At 38.7% G+C, this 22363-nt stretch overlaps 1 protein-coding gene across 1 annotated transcript in view; it reads right to left on the bottom strand.

The window, feature by feature from the left end:
• CNTNAP2 (contactin associated protein 2) overlaps window positions 1–22363 on the bottom strand; it is a 1208164-nt gene that overhangs the window by 387629 nt on the left and 798172 nt on the right. The window contains exon 12 of the mRNA XM_074842898.1: window positions 1821–1940. Coding sequence (XP_074698999.1) covers window positions 1821–1940 — 120 coding nt within the window. The remainder of the gene's footprint in view (window positions 1–1820; window positions 1941–22363) is intronic.

Consider the following 22363-nt stretch of genomic DNA (forward strand, 5'->3'; position numbering starts at 1 on the left):
CATCTATCCTAGTGTTCATGATCTCCTTGCACTGGTTAAGAAAAGGTCACATTTAAGTACTCTGGAAATTGTTTTGTAGATGAGAAACATTAGTAAAATGAAACGGTTACTTTTACTTTTCTTATCTGTTTTTTCCTCAGTGTTGGACAAGCTACTAGGGCCTTCTGCTGTGTATTTATATTTAACATGAGCGAGCAATACTGTAGTACTGGATAGGTATACTTTTTTGTGTCTGACACCATTATGGTAGCATGTTTTTAATTTACAAAGTTGCCCTTTAAGAGTACCCAAAAGCTATATCTAGTGCTGAACACAGTGGTTCTTCTTCTGAATAGCAGAAATCGCTCTAATATATCAACAGTTCTTGGCATTGTTCCCCGCAGTGCCTGCCTGATTAGTTACTGATAGAGTTCAAGGTGCTACTTATGATTTTAAAAGCCCTAAATGGGGTCAGGATCCACTTATCTGAAAGATTGCCTACACACCCATTGTGTCTCAGAACAGATTGGCTGGCACGTCTCTCCAGTCCAAGATGGGCTGATGGCACTCCCAGAGCTTAGACCAGGCTCCCTTGTAGGTATGCATTTATTATACAAATGCAGACATTAATGACAATATGAAACAGTGGTATTCTGTTCTCCTACAGGTTACCTACCTATGAGCACTTGATCTGGGGTCTGCCATGCATCCCCCTTCGAGTCAGCTCCCTCCCTCCACTCCCACCCAATCTCTCCCATCCAAGCTGGACAAACCTCACCCCACAGGTCCAGACACATACAGATGGTTGCCTTCAGGAAGAACTACACAAGCTTCAGAAACTGTCATCTCTAAAGAGGCAGAGTTACTGTTTCAACTTATGATAGTGCCTTCATGTTCATGTTGTTGATGTTGATGTCTGACGACTCAGACTTATGCCAGATTTCCAATGCAAACAGACTGAAATTCAAACTTATTATGCAGACTTTTGGGGAAAGTCAGGAGACATGTCTGTTGTATCAGCTTCCCAGTATTTCATATCAGGAGAAAGTGCTGAGACAATTGTCATGCATTAACAGAGCAAAGAAATAATATACTCCCAGTGCAGAAAATTACCCCCTTCTCTTTCTTCATTATCATATTTTTCTGCCACAGCATGGCAATGCAGATGACTAAGACAGGATATCTTCCGTGAAAATGCCCAGATGGGAAATTACCCATGCAAAACTAGTGTTAAAAGCAGGAAGAAAACCAAGCAACAAAACCAAAATACGTTAATGCAGTTATATATATGGTCTCAGAAGTTAAACAAGATACATCTTTCTAGCACCAGTTAAAAAAGACAAAACAGGCAAACAAGAAAACTCAAATGTTTTGTTTCTCTTGTAACTAATTTCTGTTCCCTGCCTATGGTGGTGTGTAAAAGTCAGCAATACCTGGACAGAAATAAAAGTCTGATTTCTAAAAAGCTGCCTTCTACAGTACCCCATGAACCACAAACATTATTGAACTACAAATATGTTGATATACAATAGTTTTGGTAAATAGCCATATGTACCTACTTTTTTTTTTTTTAAAAAAAAAAAATGATGCACCACTGAGGATACAAAGGCCTGTTAAGGCTAATGAATAGCTGTGATTCAAAAAGTTTATGAACTGGGTTTACTACTCTCTTGCTCATACTATACTGAATGGTGACTACATATTTGATGACCCCTCTCATGAAAAGCTCTCAGCAATTATTTTTCCATTGCCAAGAAATATGAATTATGAACAGACTCTTTCTCTCAACTACATTAAAAAAAAAAAACCCAACCCTGAGTTAGCAAGTACAATGCAGTTACCTGTCATGTTGCAGTAAACTTTCAAAGGTCCCAGTGCCCCACTGCCATCTGGATCTATCCAGTAGTAATTTGAAGTTTTGCCCAAGTGTTTGTATGCTTCACAAGAGAGTTCATGAATAGCTGGAATGAAATAAAACACAGCAATAAGGATCATCATATCCTGGAGCAAAAAATCCATAATGACAATAAGTTGACTTTATTCATATATCAAGAACTATACCTTTGAGATTAAAGTAATGTCACTGATATTCACAGAAAACAAAGCATCTTTCCAAAGACACAAAAGTGATTAAAAGCTTGCGGCACACAATTTAATTTTTTGGCATGTGAGAGAAAGCCAGAATAGGAAGAGAATTCCAACAACTGGAGGGTGGGGTGGGGGGGAAACACCAACAACCAAACTTTTTCAAGACTATCTTTAAACAGCTTTTGAGAATACTTTGGTTCTGAATTTTGTTTATACACTGGTTTAAGTTCTACATCATAAATAGAAACACTTCTATTGATCCTACATAATTTTCCCTTTAGTTTTCTTTCAAAAGATACACCAAAAAGCTTCTGAGTTTTCCCTCTGTAAATTTTAGAATTTTTCAGGTTTTACTACAACTCAGAATAATACTGAGTTTCAGATTTGTGAAATTTCTCATTATGTGTAATACCTGTCTCTACACAGCTCTGCAGTTACTCTATTACATATCTACATAACTAATAATTCTGTTCTAGCAAGGTCTAAAATATTGCAGTATTTACTGGAAGAAGTTTAATTGATTTAGTGGGAGGTTTTGTTTCAATTTTCCCTTGACCTCTCTACACTGCTTTCTGTTTCAAGTCACAAAACTGCTTGTCCAATTGTGTTATGATAAATAGCTCAGACATAATAAAAGCATTGTAGATAGAAGCTTTTCTAGTAATTCCTATTATTTTCTTTGAAATGTATGACTATTACAAAGTTATGCATATTATACATGAATAAATGAAATAATTTTATGCATAGAAAAAGTAAAACTGGTAATTCACATAAGTTGGTGTATATATATACACACCTGGTAAATTATGTAAATATTTTTCTAAGCAATTTTTTTTAAAAAGGAGTGTGTAATGCTTCTTTGTTTTCCAGGGACCAGATGGTAGAGCTTTTTTGTTTGGAATCAGTCAATCAGCTGCTAAAAGAAACGAAATGTTTGTTTAACCAGACTTCATATCCACTCTAAAAATTCATCTAATTTGTTGGCAATTCTTGTAAGTGATCTCCTTGCTAAGACTGGCTTTATTTCAAATGTCCATAAGGACGAGCTGCTTCACTGGGCTCCAATGATGAGTGACTGATCACACATACACATTTAAAGGCTGCTAACCAACTATCAAGACGCGGGAAGGAAAGCAGAGATTAAAAAAGTCTCCAATTTTGATATGGCATGAATGCAAAACTAAAGACTGTTACCTATGTCTAAAGAGAGTCTCCCTGTTGGTGCTACAAGAGAATTTCCTAGAAAGTTTTACGTGTTCATTACAGGGTCTAAAGTCAATTTCATACAAGAAACAGACACTTTAATTAAATCGTGAAATATTCCAAGCCATTTCCCCTTTCTTCCCAAACTAAGATCAACAGATTCTTTCATTATCAAGGAAACTTGTGCCTGTTTTCACACACTTCATGCACATTTCATAAGGAATTCATAACCAATTTTCTTCAGAAATATTTCTCTAACTCTCTACGCGCTACCTAAATGTAATCACAAAACACCAACTCTGTTCATCTATAATTGTTGTGATACCAAGTCACAAATTTTAATAGCTGCATTCCAGGTCAAGCCAAGAAGATGACAAATACTGTTTATGATCTCCCAGAAATTTGGTGTCTTCATTTTCTAAATCCTTTCAGAAAACCAAGGGAATTTTGTTTTTGTAGTATCCAGATCTTTATGTAGGGCCATATGACATTTTTTTCTAAGTTTGATCCTTTCAAGAAGGAAGGGCAATCTTTGTGAAAAAAAATAGAACGTTATATGGAAGACAAAACCAAGTTACACTGCTTAATCAGACACTCATTTATCCCTACTGAATATTTTTACAGAAAATTAAAGCATTTAGATACAACACCCTTCCTTCTGTTCCTCTGGCATGGGAGAAATAGAAAGTGGTAGGTAGTTATTAGTTAGCATAACAGCAGAGACCAGGCTGCTTTTGAATAAGTCAGCATTTGCTAAGCTTCAACATCATGTTAAACACCAAACAATAGAAATTAAGATCTTTTTTCAAATAAAGACAAAAGAATGGGATATTCTAAATAAATTCAATTTGTGAAAAGTGTTTTTATGAGAATGTGATAGGTTTTTGGTAGGTTTTATACATATGTAGATGCACACTTAAAGATCTTAAAACTGGGAATAAACAAAAATGAAAGGACACATTCTAGTGCAAGGAGCAGTAACGTACAAATCACATAACAGGAGTACAGGAACAAATGAAGGGATAAGTGAAGTTGGTATACTGACAAAAGAACTGGTATTTAAGATGCAATAGGAAAGAGCAAACAATCATGTTCTGGTGTATGAAGACACTTGATAACAGAAAGAGACCTTCTTGCTGACTTCAGATGGCAAAGGGTAGCTGCTAACATACACAGCAGAACAAAAGTGGCAAGCACCAGGCAGAAAAGGCAACTGTGAAAGGGAGGAGAGTAACACATCATACCAAGATGTCAAAGAAGTAGAAGGTGATGTAGAAAGGAAGACAACACAGGATCACTTTATAATTCAGCACTTTTAAACAGGTTTTTGAAATGCTGCACAAAAAAATCAGTAGTGAATAAGACAGAAGAAGAACAGGTAAAAATAGAAATCAAGAAACCCAAAGATAACCTAGAATAGATGAAAGGACAAACACTTAAGGAACATTGTTTTAGAGGTCATCTGAGTACATTAAAACATAGAAGAAAATGAAAACAGAATACAACAAGGAAGATACCATGACAGAACCAAAACAGTTTAAATTAGAAAATTGATAAAGGTTACAATGAAGAAGCAAAAAAATTAACAGAGCCAAGAAAGGACAAGTCAGCAAAGTAGAAGATTTGGATATAAAGTCTACAGTGTTCACATGCGAATAAGGAGAAATGGTTGCATATGTTTACATACAGAGAAGGAGGCAGAGAGAGGGAGAGAGAGAGGGAGGGAGAGAATGGTCTTTTAGTGCCGATTCCTTCTGGAAGGTGGGGAAATAAAAGAATGGAAGGACTGAAGACACAAGGGCAATGGACTTCTGCTTTTCAAGCCAGCAGAAGTAAAATGTGAAAAAAATGTGTATTTGCTTTCTTGGTAGTTGGTCCAAAGACACATTATATCTACTCTTAAGGGACTTCAGAATAGTTTTAAACCTCAAAATTTTCCAAGCTAAAGGTAAAACTCATATATGCCTTGATGTCCAGATAACCCATTTCTAGCATAATATATCTAGTTGGGTATTTTGTGGGGGTTTTTTTGTTTGTTTGCTTTTTGGGGGGGCTTTTTTTTGTTGTTGTTGTTTTGGAGTTTGGTTTTTTTTAATGTTACTTATATTCTTTCTGAGGAGAAGAGGGGGGAAAAACCACCCTACAATGGTTTCTTCACTCTTAACTTGACATGCTTTCATATTGCATCAAAAACTGTCTACAAAACAATAAGAAGTGAAAACCTGGTCAGAAGAGTGATTCAAGGTCTTAGAGTAAAAATATGTAAAAAAAGAATCAAAAACAGAAAGAGAAGTGCACTGAAAAGATGCTATAGTATTTTTAAAGTTTAATCACCTGAATAATACAGATCAGACTTAGACCACCAAATCCATTTCATGCTAAAATTTGAAAGGGCTTGGCTGTGTTCTAACATGAAGTAAAAAGAAGTTAAAAAACCCCCAAAACCTCATTTTAACTTTTTGTGTGAAACATCAAGCTTCTTTAAGCTTCTTAGTCTGGGCAGAAAATCCAGTCGTTTTAATCAGCTGACAAAAGCAACTACAAATGCATTTTGAAGTCCGCCATTGACTAAGCTAACATTCACAATAGTGGGTTTAAGCGTGGCTTGAGGGGAAAAGTTTGTTCTTCTTAGAAAAGCTTGACTAGGGAAGCAAAGTAAGGGGGAATAGCTTAGAGCACAACAAAACCTAACAAAAACACCTTGCAGCCACACAGACCTTAACATCGTTTTCATTGCTGCATTTCTTCATGGGTTCTCTTCCACTCCCAGAACTGCTTACCTGAACTCCAAAGGGGAGGTTTCGATGGACAAGGGAAGACAACAGTCATTTCTGAGTTTCTAGGATCCTCTATTTTAAACATTTGAGGAAAAACAAATGGTTCAGAAAACCAATTTACAGAAAAGATTTTTCCAGCTCCAGACTGTTAACCAAAAGTTGGAAAGAGTCAACTTCTCTTAGATTTCAATGGCTCTTTACTGATTGAGGGAAGCAGATGTTCTCACTCCTGTTTTACCTTCTGACTGGCATAAAGATCAAGAGAGAGTTATCCCAGACAGGTGGCACAGCTGCTGGCTATCTCTAAAAAGCAGAAGAGCTGAATGACAAAAAGGATTTAGCAACTCTGTCACCCTATATGATGTTCCCATAGAGTTTCAGTAGCATCTTGGTGAACTACCGTTTCTGCATCACTATGTAAAAAGGCAGCTTTAATTTTAGGACTTACAAATAGCCTCCTTTTATAAGTACAAAGCTCCTTATAAATAGAAGGCCTAACGTGACAGTCTGCACTATGTGACACAATGAATGTGTTACAGTATGTTTTGTTTCTGTCAGTGAATACGGCTGCTGCAGGGGATAAACTCCTTTAAACTGCTGCTAATACAGGAGTAAATCTCAGCTTTACAGGGGCATAGTAGATGTATAGATTCACAGGAACTGATGGATTTAAATGACAGTAAAAGTGACAAAAGCAGGCAGTGCATCAGATCCACGAAGTCCAGTTACATCTCTCCATCACTCTCAACTTCCCAGAAAAATACTGAAAGATAAATAGACTTCGAGGTGCCTGGGCTGGTTTCAACTCTTGAGCCCCTTAAAAAGGGCTGAAAGCACAAACAGACAAAGAAGGGGGGGAAAAACCCCCAAGCTTACTCAAGAAATAGTTGCATACTGAAATGCATACTTGCAGTTTATTTTAAAAGAATGAGTTTTATTTGTTGCTTTATTACAATATATATTCAGAAAAGCAAACTAAAAATGTTAAAAAATAAATTTCTATATATAAATTCACAAACACCCTAAGCTTCTGCTCTGTCAGCAAAGTTTCTCTCCGTGCAGTACCACAACAAACCTATCTCCACCCTTACTTGTTCCAATGCTATATGGTGGAGGAATGATGTCTGAGACAATTTTTTTTAAATAGGTTAAGTGAAGTAGAAATCTCATGATGACTCAAAGCAAGTTATATATGAGAACAAAAACCCTTCTGAATTCCAGATCTGTATTCTGACAGTAAGAACACATGAAGCTGCTGGTTTGCTCTACTACTTTGTGCATATTAAAAAGTTTTTAAAAAGCTCCACAAAAAGCCAACAAGATGCAACACTACTTCAATGTTCTTGCTATTCTCTAGGACTACTGCTGCAGCAGTCAGAACCAAACTTTATGTCTGTCAGTTTTTTAAAGTTTGGATATAAAAATTCTGTAGTTTGGAACTTATAATGCTTAAGAATGGAAAATGTAAAATATATATAAAAATTCAGTCTCCGTCTACAGTTAAACTTAGAATAAGTACACAAGTGTTCTTAAAGTCAGACAAAAATAAGTGTGAACAAATATTTACTGTTATCTTATATTTGAAGAGTAACCCTTTCAGATATGACAAAGAGATGGAAATATTGCTAGAAATCCATACTGTATCAATGTACACTCTCAAAAATGCTCTGCATTGCAATTTAATTACATCTAATTTATGGTAAAAATTGCTATATATAACAACGTTTAATTTTTAAATAACAAGTATATTTTTGGTATGTAAATCCCTCCACATCTTCTCTTGTGCATGCACACACTCCTTGCTAGACAATTCTTCTGTCTGTAATTTTTTTATTTTTTACTTATCCTTCTTGCAAAAAAAAAGAGCTGAAAGTTTAACTAAATTAGTAGAACCGTAACTTAATATGATCTTGATTATCATGAGCTTGAAATATCTTCTGAACTAGCTTTTGCCCGGTTTCCAAATATTAACGGTCCCCTTATTCATTTGCTGCTGGCAAAGCAAACACGACTAGAAACTTCTGCTGAACAATCCTGGATTTGCCCCTTCCACCTTATTAGGCTGTCAGTTTACAGAAGCTCCCAACACCTTCAGCTATAAAAGCTGAAATTTAAAATAAGTTACAAATCAAAAACCAAGGAGAACCACCCACCACCATCATCCAAAAAAACTCATCAGTCAGTGACAGAACGAGGAAACTAACGCTGAAGAAGAAATTACCATTCTGATACAGAACTTCACATGTATCTAAAACATTTTGAGCTGTTTCAACATCTTCAAATTATCTTTCTAAGTGTAGGCACACTCAAAAAAACCCCTCCAAAATGTTAAAAACACCAAACACAAGCTGATCCTACACAGAGAAGATTCTAAGGTAACCAAGACTTCTGTTTTTTTGCCTACCACATAATTATCTTAATGTAAAAAATACAACAAAACACCTGTTTTGCATATTGCCAATGACCCTTTTCCAAAAATCCTTCTTGACTTAAAAAATATCTTTGAGATATTTGCTAGAATAACACCCTCCCCTAAACAAAAGAAGGTGGTAGTGGGGAACAAAAAAAAAAAATCCTACTGAGACAAAACTGTCTTGCAACACTAACAGCAGTTCTTCAAACTATATTTCCTATGAACTTCTAGGGACAGCATTTTTTGCATGACCAGAAGGTGGATCTTCAGCCAAGGGTTGCTCACCACGAGCCACACCACTAAGTTTCAGGTACTTGCAGCTAGGATGCCTCCGTAGAATTAGGCTACCTTGATGAAAAAAAGCACAGGAAGTAGCACTTGAAATAAAAGATAAGGCTCTAGTAAGATAAAGCTGTAAGATCTTCAAGGCTCCTAGCCCTCGCAACCCAGGAAGCAGCCAGCTATGGCTGCTCACAGCGTGCTCACCTTGACACGCCAGAGCAGCAGGAAGATGCCAGCACACGCAGCTACCTGCGATGCCCAGTTTCCCTGCCCAGTTTCTGTGCACTTGGGAACTGCACCTGAACGTGTCCGTAACTGCAATGAGGTTTGCATCTAGGAAGAAAACTGAGTTTCTTGATGAGCTGCAGCTTTATGCACATCTTAAATACGATATGTACATAAAAAGATTCAATTGAAGATTTAAAGTTGCTTTGGGAAAGATTTTGTCTTTGTTTGTTTGGAAATGGATTTACTGTGATGTTAAAGAAATTCCCGAAATTTCTTTCTAAAGAAATACAATTCTAGATTCAGTTAGGCTACGCTCAATTACAACCAAATGACTTGCATTCAGGAAAAGCCAAGAAATAAGATAGTGTCCAAATGTGACATGCAATATTGCCTGATTATTAATGACAATGGAAATCAGAAAACCTGCACTTCATGTATAACTGAAAATTTGAGTAAACTAAAGCCTCTAAAGCCCTGTAATACTTACATTTTACATGCTCATGTTGCATCTGTGAGAATATAATTTCCTCCTGTTTTTAAAGAAATGTTGCTATACATGAACAGCCACTCAGAAAAAATGCAATTTTCACATATAAATGCAATTACACAATTCCAAAAATTCACTGTAAATAAGACAATTAAAGAGTATTGGAAGGTACCGTGAACAAGTCCACCAAGTCACGGCTCTACATGACACCAGCGCATGCTTTAGACAATCATTTTTCCAGCTGCAGTAAAACCAAGATCAAGCACTACTACTCAGTCACGACTAGGTTACCTCCACAGCCAGAAGTTGAGTTGAGCTACTGCAGTCCCAAAAGCACGAGCAAGCACAACCCCTGGCATCTTCACACATTTTCAGAGTGAAACTGAGATTTGACTGTTTTTTCTGGGATACAATCAACCCAGGGGCCCTCAGTTTGCTCCCACAATTGGCTAGGATAAGCACATGAATTCTAAGAGTTCACAACTTCATCCTTTCACTGTGGCCACCTGAGATAAGTAAGAGTCTAGCACACACTGCACAACTATTTTACTCATCGCAGTTCAAACACAAGTTAACTTAAGCCTAGGGGTTTAGTTCTGTTACTCTTAACATCACATTAAATAAGTACTACATTGTTCTACAAGACGTTCTGGGAAAAGGTAGTTCAATTGTTCAAATTACATTTTGAGCAATAAGTGCCAGGAAAAAAAGCAGAATCTTTTTTGTGATCATAATTAGTGTAACAGCAGAATCACATGGCTGGGATGAACCCCAAAGATAATCTAATCCACCTCCCAAAAAAGCTCAATTACATCCATGTATCATTCCTGACATATTCCTGTTCAAAGTCTCCCATGATGTAAATTCTTCAACATGCTGAGGCAGCCTAGAGCTCCACCAGCCCTTCAGCATCAGCATTTCTCCCACTCTCTATATTATGAAGCTGCTCTGCTGCAATTTAAACTAATCATTTCTCTTTCTATCCAACCACAGATTTGGAGAATAGCTTATTGTACTCCTCCTTGCAGTCACCTTTTGTCTATTTGAAGATATGAATCTTGTATCTACATTAAAAAGGTCAAGTTTGTTCATCTTGGCCACAGGTTTGGGTTTTTTTTTTATATAGGTGCTAAATTACTCTTTCTGCTCTGCTCTGGACTCTCTAATTTTTTCATGAAGCTCAGCATATGAAAGTAGACAATGCCCAGCACAGCAGGATTAATTTGCACATCCCACATGTTATGCTTCTGTTAATTCATCCCGAAATAGTGTTTTCCTTATTCACAGAGGCATATGCAATGAACTACAAGGTAAATAAGCCAGCAATAAAAACCACTTCTACAGAACTAGACAAAAACCAAAACCAACCCAGCATGTTTCCTCAACCTCTGCTTCTACAGTTGGTTAACCCCTCCTAAAATACCTTCCCAATACTCAGTTGCTCTGCACCTCAAAATCCTTAAAATAGCTTCCAAAAGAAAGAGCAGTCTTTAATTTTGTATATATATATAAAATATTTAAATACATATTCTATATAAATAAAAATATATAAATGCACACATACATAATGTTGGGTTTTTTTATTAATTAGTAAGGTGAAGTAACAGAAGGAATTTTGGTGCTTTATGGCTGGACTTGTGTACATTTCTGTCCACTGCTGCACAGGCTGTCATGCCGCTAAACCTTTCCAACAGCAAAGCTCCTTCGTGACTGAGCACAAACTTTCCTGCTGCCATTGATCTAAGCTTCAGCCTTCTTAAAGCTCTGAAGTTATGGATTGCCACCTTCCCAGCTGCTATATCCTTCTGACTCCTACTGTGAGCTAATGAACTTATAAAGGATTCTCATTATTAGTGCAATATTCAAATATGCCCTGTAGAAACAGGAAGGAAATTAAAATGCAGAAAAAAATAAAAATAGTAAGATATGTGGAAATTTGCCAGATTTGTGTCGACTCTAGGCTCATTTATGTCAGTGATAAACAAGACAATTACCATTGTGGTATCAAAGGGAAAAAAGTAGAGGGGTTACCATCAGAATAAGAAAGAGATCACAAGTTCATTTGCCACTGGGATAATAAAGAAAATTACTGCTGTGGGGGTGAAAACTGTAATTCAGGTACCACACAGTAGTGCCACCCAGGAATTTGCTATGAATACAGAAGAAAAACATCCTATTTATGGCAAAAGCAAAGGTGCTTCTATTTCTCTTTCAACTTCACTCCTTCTTTGCTCTAGGCTGGGGGAGGAGGGCAGAGACAAATGAATTTAAATCCAAAAGGCAGATCAAAGATGGATTTTTTTAAACAAATTTAGCAGTGATTTTAAATTAGAAGGCATAGATTAGGCAATTAGCATCCTTGTAACAGTGTCAGCCTACAGACATCACAAGAAAGAAGTATAATTAGATACCAATTTTTAACAAGGTGCTTTTGAGAATTAAGTCATTTGAGGATACACAAACACTATTTAAAGACACACACACACACCCCCCCCCCATTCTAGCATGGTTCTTTGTGGCTGAAATAAACACTGTTCAGGATAAAAACATCTGAAAGGGAGAACTGCAAGGCATGCCAAACATCTTTATGTAAGGCACACTTTCATTTTAAATCCGGATGGTTTGGCACATTTGTGTAACTCTACGGCACTACTGGGCACTGCATCTGAGGGAGAAGATTGTCAAAGAAACTCTTAAATATTCACTGTGGTTGTGCTGGTCTTACACTGGTCCCAGTCACAGAAAGCTTCAGAGCTGCCTGGAGTTTGTCTGAGCCTTCTCCAGCTGCGAGACCACAGGAACACTGCCAGTATCTTGCCCCCTTCTTCCCTCCTATCCCTCTCTTCCATCCGAAAAGCTTCAAGGTTGGTATAAAAACTAAGTTTGAAAAATCCACACTCCTAAAGAAAAAGTATAATTTCTATTTGCACTCCCACTTACTTTGTATTGCCAGGGCAATGGAAGAGAGGAGCTAAGGTACAAGCCTGGATTTACACTTTCCCAGCTGTATAATACAAATGCTTGGTTGCATTCTAAAGTGTGCCAATACACAAATGAAAACCTCAGCAAATTATACAAGGGCTAAAGGGAGACAACTCCAGTAAATTTAGGTCAAAGTTACAGAAATATCTGGAATCTTATTTTAATACAAGATGTCTGTAAGTGGCTACAAATAGCAAAACCACAGATTAAACTCAATCATTTTTCCCCACCAAGTTCATGCTGGTTCTTTCCTGCCTTGGATATCACAGCATTTGATCTGTCTGAAGACCTGAACTTCCTCATCAATGTTAAGTGTAGCTGAGCGTTATGAAGAGATATTCTTATTCCACAGTTTTAAAAGAGATTATAGTGTCATTTTTTGTTTATTCATGAATATTAGTAATCCCCAAATGCATTACTCCCATGCTCATTTATAGGACTGTAATTAAGTTTTATTTTTATAGGCCTTAACAGCTGTTGAAATTGTTGTCTCCTGCCCCTTTCCTCCCCACCCCGGTTCCTCAAACATTTTTGTATCTGAACCTATCATAACCAGCAATCCTGTAAAGGAAAATATGGTACCTTGTTTGGCTGTACTTACTCAATACAAACTTCCTCAAGTTATTAAAAAAAAAAAATATTGGCCAAATAAGATTTCCTTAAACCTTACCTTAAAAGCTTATGTTTAAAAAAACCCAAACCACATCAACAAACAGTAGCTTACCTACAAAACAATTGCTATACACACAGACTTACAGACACCTAACCAAATAATGGGTTTTCCAGAGGACCTGAGCACTTATTTCCACCAACAGAAAAGAACTAAACCATTATGAAAACAAATGCTCATATCAGCATTTACATTATCTCAATCAAAATGTCCTCTATCAACATGACACCAATTTAGAACCAATGCATCATCTTTGTCATTTCCATTAATTGCTAAGCAACTCGCAATGCCAACAGAATTCAACTTTTTAAACTGTCATAAAAATGTCAGCAGAAACATCTGTTCTATGTCCCTTTTTTCGTGTTTTCTCTCCAGTACTTTCAGTCGGGGATGATCGTGTCCTGGCAACTTACTGGAAATCATTTTCACATCTTTTTCACATAATGGATGAGCTGTGAAATTAGTAACATGTTAGATGGGTACCTTGGAGGTTGCCCTGGTTGGCATGCACTCTCTTTCGTTGGTATCTGTTTCAATAGCAGCACTGTAGAGTATTTATTCTGACTATTTACTGAGGGGATAAGAATATGGCGAAAGTGTCAGGTTCTGTGAAAAAAGCCCATCTGCACACCCACAGAGGAGCTTAGAGATGCAATGACCAGGGAGAAGTCCAAATAATACCCTGCCAGGCTGCTCGCAGGTCTATCACAGGAGCCATCAACCCTTCCAAGGCCCATCTGCACAAGCCCAGAGAGGGACCCAAATCAAGGGTTCCCAAGCAACAAACAACCTGTCTGGGGTTGTCCCAGTGCAGCCTCAGGCCCAGTGTCTGGGCATGGAGCCCACCACCATGAGTTACTGGGAGTTGCTCTCCCCAGCACCTCTCAGATTAATGGGGTTGCTGCCGAGGGCTGGGACACATTATGGGATGTATGGGAAACATAGCTCAAGATTGCACAGGACATGGGATATTTAGGGGCAGAACCAAAGGCAGGAAAAGGGACAGGGTTAGGGGATTTGGAGGAGGAGGAGGAAATGTGGAAAAAAAAGAGGGATCAGTGTACATTTGCCTCGTTGTGCCTTGCCCCTGATCAGCACAGCCTCTCCTGCCTTCTTATTAAATTCCTTTCTAACTCTTTTCTGGGTGAGGGGCTCTCAAATCCATGTGAATGTGTGTGTATGGGGATGTGGGTGCCAGCGGCTGGGGTCAGACAACAGGTTGGGGGACCCCTGTGTCTGTGGTGCCAGCCACTGGAGCAAGTGTAGGTGTGTGTGTGTATGTGTGTGTAATGGCTAGTGAAGATCAAGCTGGACTAGCTAGCAAGCAGGTGAAGTGGCCTAGGAGCAAGCAGGGGTCAGTGGGTCTCTAAGGGTCAGGTCTGGATGTGAAAGCACCTGGGTGTCTCTAGGTGTGAGAGCACAGTGGGGTCAGCTGTGGGGACTTGGAAAGTCCTGGACAGCTGAGGGTGTGTAAGCGTGCAACAGTCTGTACCAGTAACTGCAGCGGAACTGCTGCCTCTGGGGTTGTATGCCCAAGTAAGAGAAACTGAGGAGACCGGGATCAAAGGTCAGCTACTGAGCAGACTGAGTGCCTGAGCCCTGCTGCTGGAGGGATTCACCTCATACATGTGTACATATACGCCTTCTATGGACCTCCACCCTCCTCAGCCAGAGTGGGCAGGGTGAGGCTGTTGGGGCTGTCCATGTTTGTGTGAGTGCACTGAGTGTCTGTGATCTGTGTGGCCACATGTGCTTTATGTGCCCGTGCCTGGTGGGAATGCATCTTTAGCCTTGGTATTGGTAGGATCTGGGGTCATCGAGCTGCAGCAGCATTACATCACCTCTTTCGTGTTGTTCAATCTGGCATGATATGTTTCCTTCCAGTGGAAGGTATCGCACAGCATATGCAATTGAAATAGCACCCTAGGTCAGAACACAGGACTTATCTCCTCTAGCCATTTCCCCTTTTATTTGTGCTTGCAATTAACTTCTTAGAGAGCCCCGAATCTGTGGGTTGTACTCAGCTACACTGATATTCAACACATCTCCCTTCTCTGTGATCAGTAACATACTGTTTGACAAGTAGTTCAAGTGATCAAGACCTGGATGAAGCTCCCAGCTTCTGTCCAGCAGAGCTTCTTAATCTGCAGAGTGTGTTTGATGATGGTCATCCAAACTGCTGAAAGAAAACAAATACAAAGACCAGGCGAAGAGGAAAAAAAATCAGAGCAGATGATTAGATAAGGAATGATAAAAGGAGAAAACAAACTGTTGAGGTTGATAGGCAACCACAAAGAAATTGAGAAACATGAAAATGGGGAAAACAGAAGTGGGTTTGAAAAGGAGGCATAGTTAGGAATTTCAGAAAGGCATAACAAGTCCTTGTAGCTCAGTTAGCCTGAGCATGAATCTGAGAAATGCACAGATATTTGTAGTGCTCTGAAGCAGCAGTGGCAGATATGAAAAAAATAAAATAAAAAAAGAGTGACAAACAACACGTTATGCTTTCCTCTATGTTTTAGAGCATCTACTAGCTCCTTCGAAACATAAAAGTATATGGAAAATATAACACATAAAATAGAGCAACCACAGACAGAAGAAAATATAATCTAAAATTTTCTAAACAAGTGATTAGGGAATATGGATGTGATAAATGAGTTAATGTAAAAGCTACATAGGGATGCATAGGCTTAAAAATTTGCAAGATGATATTCAAAGAAAGACTGTATGGTTCCAGTAAAATAAAACGAATAGTACTAGATGTATAGCTAAGTACCTAAGTACATGTGAGTAGTACAGCTAAGACTTCTACTGAGAAAATGAAGAACTAAAAACTACTTCAACATGTTTAAGTACTTCCACTAACATCAGCACAAACTGTATTTATGAAACAGTAGCATCTTCCATGTTTTTGTAAAGTTAGCTAGACGTAAACATTCCTAGAGGATTCCCCAGGCTTTGGTAAAATATTTAAGGAGTTCCAGTACCTTGTCATTACTTCTGCTAAAAGACTTGTCTAGAAAAGGTAACTATTAGCCATCTAACCCAAGGTGAAATTTTAAAGCAACAATTATGAAGCATGACTGATACCGAACACCTACTTCTGCTAACAGATTTTGGTCCTACAACTTGCACTGCTTTGTCTCCCATTTAAATTGCAGCATATTGAGAAGGTGAGTAAAACTCAAAAAACCACCATACTAAAAATACAAAAAAAAAAAAAAAAAATTACAGCTCTTGCCCCTGAGTGAAAAGGGTCAATGTGGACAATTGATTCCTAAGGCATGTGGAACTGCCAAAAACTTCCACTGTAAAGAAGCTTGAGTATACTGGGAAAATTAAACTAATTATGTTTGAGAAAGGCAGTATCCATAAACAAGAAACAAGCTGTATCAAAAAAATACTATCTGGAATATATATTGTCCGTAGAGAAGTGTTGTAAAAGGACTGGCAATAATTATTCTCTATACTCGTTTACTACCGGAGCCATACACCTACTACCGTAAAGATAAGCATTGGCATACTAGTTGTTAAGGCAAATCATAGCATACAGAGCACAAGAAATATCTCAGTGTTTCACCCCACTTCATCAAAAATGCCTATTTACTCCACACAAACCACAGAAAACAATGTTACAGAGCAAACAAAGCAGTAAGAAACTGAGCTGCCATGTTCTGTTACCCTTTGCATGAATTTCCCTGTTTTGGCTTTCTTTATCTTTGTTCTCCATTTTTGTCCACAAGTGCAACAGTTCCCATGGCTTCAGCTTGTGACAAAAGAATACTACTACACACTTTCAGAGCTGCCAGCCAAGCCTGAGAGATGATCAGCCTTTAATCTCATAAGCAGAGGTACAATGCAATAGTTTCTTTCATTGCTTTCAGACAAAAACCAAGCACATCCCCGAACAAACCACACTTTTTCCCCTGGAAAAAACCAACTAAGCTACCTCAAAGGGTCAGCTTTAATGAAGTAAAGGTACCTTGCAGGGGACAGCTACCTAAGACAACTCAGCAGGGTTCTACCTCAAGCAGCCCACTGCAAAGTGGGGCTCCACTGCTTTTCCTCCAACCTCAGGATTAAGTCTGAATTGCTCTATATCATTTTGCACTTTCAAGGCCACATTCTAGAAAGGATGAATGGCTCCTGCTAAAGAAGCTTGGAAATTCAGGTCTCAGACACTTTGGGGTAACTGGCCACCAGTCTTATACCCAGGATATGACAGAGTTGATTGCAAAGCCTTTGCTTTTTCCAGCAGATTATCTAGGGCCAGCAAAGCCCTTTTTATGCCCCTCTCCTCCAGTCATACACAGGGAGAAGCACAAAGGTCTCTGGGAGTCTGTTTTCCCCACTGTATTTCTACCTGCAGTATCAGTATCTTAAACATTCATACAGCAAGACCACAAAAACCAACACTATTATGAAGCAGTAACTGGAGGTGGTTAGCAGTTTTTGAAAGATCATCATCCCTTCCAGGAAAAATTGTGGTGTTAGAGGAAACCAAGGAACAGTTCCATAATTTTCTTGAATAGTTTGCTTTTCAAAGTAAGCTTTTGAATTAAAACATTAGCTCACCAACATTTAGCATGTTTCCAGTGTGCTAGATGATAAATGAGGGCCTGATTTTATATTGATCAACTGTTTTCATTAAAATTCTGGAATGAAAAGGGATTATTTCTTTTTCAAAGCTTTCTTCTCATTTTTTCAAACAGCTCTTCTGCTTGTAATGTTTTTCATAAGTCTCAAAGGACTTACAAAAAGCATCATTATTCCTATTGTATAAAAGAGGAAAAAAAAACAAACCAAGAAAAACCCACACAAGTGAGAGAGAAATAACTCGCACCAAAATTATATCACTGGGAAATGCTAACAAAAAGGACTGAATCTAGTATGCTAATTCTTAATCCACAGTCCTATCAGATTGATCATACTGCCTTCCACACACATGATAATTCATTACAAATGAATGGCTGGATGGTCGCACTCAAAGAGTTGCAGTCAATGGCTCTATGTCCAAGTGGAGAGTGGTGACAAGTGGTGTCCCTCAGGAGTTGGTGTTGGGACTGGCACTGTTTAACAGTGACACGGATAGTGGGATTGAGCGCACTCTCAGCAAGTTCACCAACGACCCCAAGCTGTGTGGTGCGGTCGACATGCTGGACGGAAGGGATGTGCCATCCAGAGGGACCTGGACAGGCTGGAGAGGTGGGACTGTGTGAACCTCATGAAGTTCAACAACGCCAAGTGCAAGGTCCTGCACATGGGTCGGGGCAATCCCAAGCACAAATCCAGGCTGGGTGAGGAGCGGATTGAGAGCAGCCCTGAGGAGAAGGACTTGGGGGTATTAGTGGATGGAAAACTGACTGTGAGCCAGCAATGTGCGTTCACAGTCCAGAAAGCCAACCGTGTCCTGGGCTGCATCAAGAGAAGTGTGACCAGCAGGTCGAGGGAGGGGATTCTCCCCCTCTACTCTGCTCTTGCGAGACCCCCCTGCAGTGCTGTGTCCAGCTCTGGGGGCACCAACATCAGAAGAACATGAACCTGCTTGAGCGGGTCCAGAGGAGGCCACAAAGATGATCAGGGGCTGGAGCACCTCCCCTGTGAGGACAGGCTGAGACAGTTGGAGGTGTTCAGCATGGAGAAGAGAAGGCTCTGGGGAAACCTTATAGTGGCCTTCCAGTACCTAAAGGGGGCTACAGGAAAGATGGGGAGGGACTCTTGATGAGGGGGGTAGGGATAGGATGAGGGTAATGGTTTTAAACTGAAAGAGGGGAGATTTAGATTAGAGATAAGGAAGAAATTCTTTCCTGTGAGGGTGGTGAGACACTGGCACAGGTTGCCCAGAGCAGCTGTGGCTGCCCCCTCCCTGGCAGTGTTCAAGGCCAGGTTGGACGGGGCTTTGGGCAACCTGGGCTAGTGGAAGGTGTCCCTGCCCATGGCAGGGGGGTTGGAACTGGATGATCTTTAAGGTCCCTTCCAACCCAAACCAGTCTAGGATTCTATGATTCTAAATGTAGAATTTATGAAATCTTTCTACACTAGGTAATGTACATAGGAATGCTACAAACCCTAAATAATGTCTGGTTATCTGTCAGTACATGCTGCCCTTTTAATGGCAAGCATAATTAAAAACCAGTATGTTCCCTTATTTTGAATTTAAAAGAAAACTCTAAAAAAAATTGCATGTGGAGAGAGAAAAATGTCTGCATGTATATCTCAGGAAGGTCTCATTATTTTGACTACTGTGCATCTTTACAATGGATCTTTGCATTCATTCTTTCGCATATATGAGAAAGCCAGAATTACTGTGACTTCAAAACTTGTTTTTTCTTTCTAATGGCTGTCAATGGGATTTTAGTATCAGCACCTTAATGGCATTTTTTTTGCAATTAAATTGTTTTAATAGTGAAGTAAGCAATATGCTAGGTTGTCTTAATGGAAAAGTTTAAGAAAAAGCTAATTAATTTTGATGTCTTTACATGCAGAATCCTTTTCATGCTATGATTAATTCTGACTTCAATTTTACAGCATACATGGGCTGTTTTAAAGTTATCTATTCTTAATTACATGTTCTCTTTTAATTGTCCCCTGGAAATAATATTTGGTTGCATTCTGAGTAACAATAGAGGTTACAGTTGCCCGCAAAAAATGACTCATCTAATACCTAAGCTTTTCCATACACAGGCTGCAGGTGAGGCATGTTGCTTGGCTAGTTTTAAGTGTGTTATATAGGTCTATTGAATTAAGGGATTCAAAATGCTCTGAATTAGACTCTGACATCATACTGCTATCGCACTGGACCCCAAATATATTTCCCCCACCTAGTGGAAATTTAGCTTAAAAACTTACAACACTTGATTCTAATTTAGAGCTACATATAAACAGCCCAACAGTATAAACATGTAAAACCCAAAGCCCAGTTTCAGCCCTTACATGCCCTCTCTCTCACACTTTATCTGATAGTAATTTCCAGCTGATTTTTTAAATTTCAACATAATTACTGCTCGTTGACTATTCATATTCTGCTTTGCATCCTAATGTTCATTTTCTCCACTTAACCTTCACAAAATAGTACTGATGCTATTGTTCATTTTGGAACTGCAGCCCTTTCTGTCCTGAACACAGACTCCATCCATTTACTTACAATAAAAATGCAAGTTGCTTCCAATTTATTACACATTCTGCATTTTATAAACACCTGGTGCAGAGCAGTTCTCACCTGAGCAGATAATAAATTAGTAGCAGCAGAAGTATCTATAGCTTATAGCCCTGAAACTAAGAACAAGCAGAATTTTTTAAAAATAAATATTGGAGTACAAAAAACTGCAACATCCCCAAACTCAAAAATAATATTAACAACGTACAAAGCTTTTCTTATCCCAGTTTTGCAGGAACAGCTCAAAAATGTAGCTATTTAGGGCTTACGTGTTTCACATGAAAAATTACATTAAGATCTCAGAGTAAACCAAACAATTTCACCCTCATTTTAAAATTACATTTTAATTAAAAAAGCAGTAATTTAATAATAGTCCGCAACCTTAGAAAAGAAATGCATTGTGTTAAATCCTTTGAAAATATGTACTAAATAATAGAAGGTGAATCCACAAATCCATAAATTATGATGACATTTCCTTTGAAAATCATTATTGGAAAAGAGATTAGCCTCTTTAGCATATTGATTATATGATCCTTTTAATAACCTTCTGTAAACAAAAGTAGTTTCTTTATAAACAGGCTTTGAGAATCTCTATTCTCAACAGCAGAGGCAAACATCCCAGAAATGAGGTTTTGCAGAGCATGTATCTAATTTGAAAATTTGCTTAGTTCAGATACAAAGTATGGGAAAGGAAAAGAATAAATTGATACCAACATCACTGGCTGAGAACAATCAGTTGTTGAAAGTGTTTGCTCAGAGGATGCTAAGAGCAGACAAGACAAATGCCTTTATCCAGAGATTTTAGAAATTCTCTTACTTTTTTTCCCTATTACTCCAAGACTAGCATTGCCCAGACACATATCCACACTGCTGAGCTTGACAACCGTATTATTTACCTCCTGGAATCTACTTAATTTAGGTCACAAATACAGTCTTAAAGCAGGGGTGCTCAAAGAGCAATTCAGAAGCCCACAGCCTTTATCAGAGACACCCAAATATCAGCTCAGAAGAGGATGAGGTGGGAGAGGAACTGTACTCCTTTTCTTACTGCAACTAGTACAAAACTTAAGTGCTAAAAGAGCTGATCACCCTTTTCTCATCACTCACCCCAGCGTTGTGTTCATAAATATTTTCCCCAGTTCCAGCTTTTTCAAGCCCAGTAGCTCTGACAAAACCACTCTTACTGTTTCTCCAAACTCACTCTCTGCAGAACAACTTCACAGTTCACCCCCCTCCAGAGCTCCTCACCCCCACTAGTACATCCCACAGCAGCAGCTGTCGTGCATCAGCCCAAATGAGGCAAATCATCTCCACACATGAGGATGGGGGGAATGGGAACAACTCAAATTTTGCCCTACTGAAAGCTCCTCTTTCACATTTTCAAAACTCAGCAGCTTGGGTTTTCAATGTTATTTCTCATTCCTCCTTTCATATAATTCAAACCACCTCACTTTAATGAACAAGGCTAACGGGCATTGCAAAGCCCCTCTGCATGCCTTAAAATGCCAGCTTTCCACTACAGACACTCAGCCCAGTATGTTCATATGTTGCCCAGTTTACTTATGGAAATTCTCAATTTGTTACTGTGAAATCAGTGCAAGATCTAGCAGTCATGTGTAAAACATTCAGTTGTATGGGCTGCTCAACCTCAGTAAAATCAGATGCTTGTCCCCTTCTGCGGCATCTATCACGATGCTGCTTTCTGCAGAAGGACCAATTCTGGAATCCAAGATTTGTTCATGCAAGATGCTGCTGACTAAAGCATCACATTTTACTGGCAAACATTCAGAAATGTCAAGGTGATAGTTTCTAGCAGCCCTGCACACAAATCCCCACAGGACAACCGAAGGGGAGACAGTTTTGTGTCAAGCCTTCTCAAAATACAGGACTTTTCTGACTAGGCTGTATCTTCCACTTGAAGTGTATTAAAAATCAGTGTTCTTCCTGTCTTTTGAGGAGACTATTCTTTCACAAGAATGTCTTATGTAATACAGTTTCTGAGCACAAAAGTATTTATGGTTCTTCCATATCTTCACAATGGAGAAAATCATGTAAGAAATATGCTTATATGCTTAAGCTCAGAAAGATTATGTAGAAA

This window comes from Strix aluco, chromosome 1 (genome assembly GCF_031877795.1).
Source record: "Strix aluco isolate bStrAlu1 chromosome 1, bStrAlu1.hap1, whole genome shotgun sequence".
NCBI classification, from domain to species: Eukaryota; Metazoa; Chordata; class Aves; order Strigiformes; family Strigidae; genus Strix; species Strix aluco.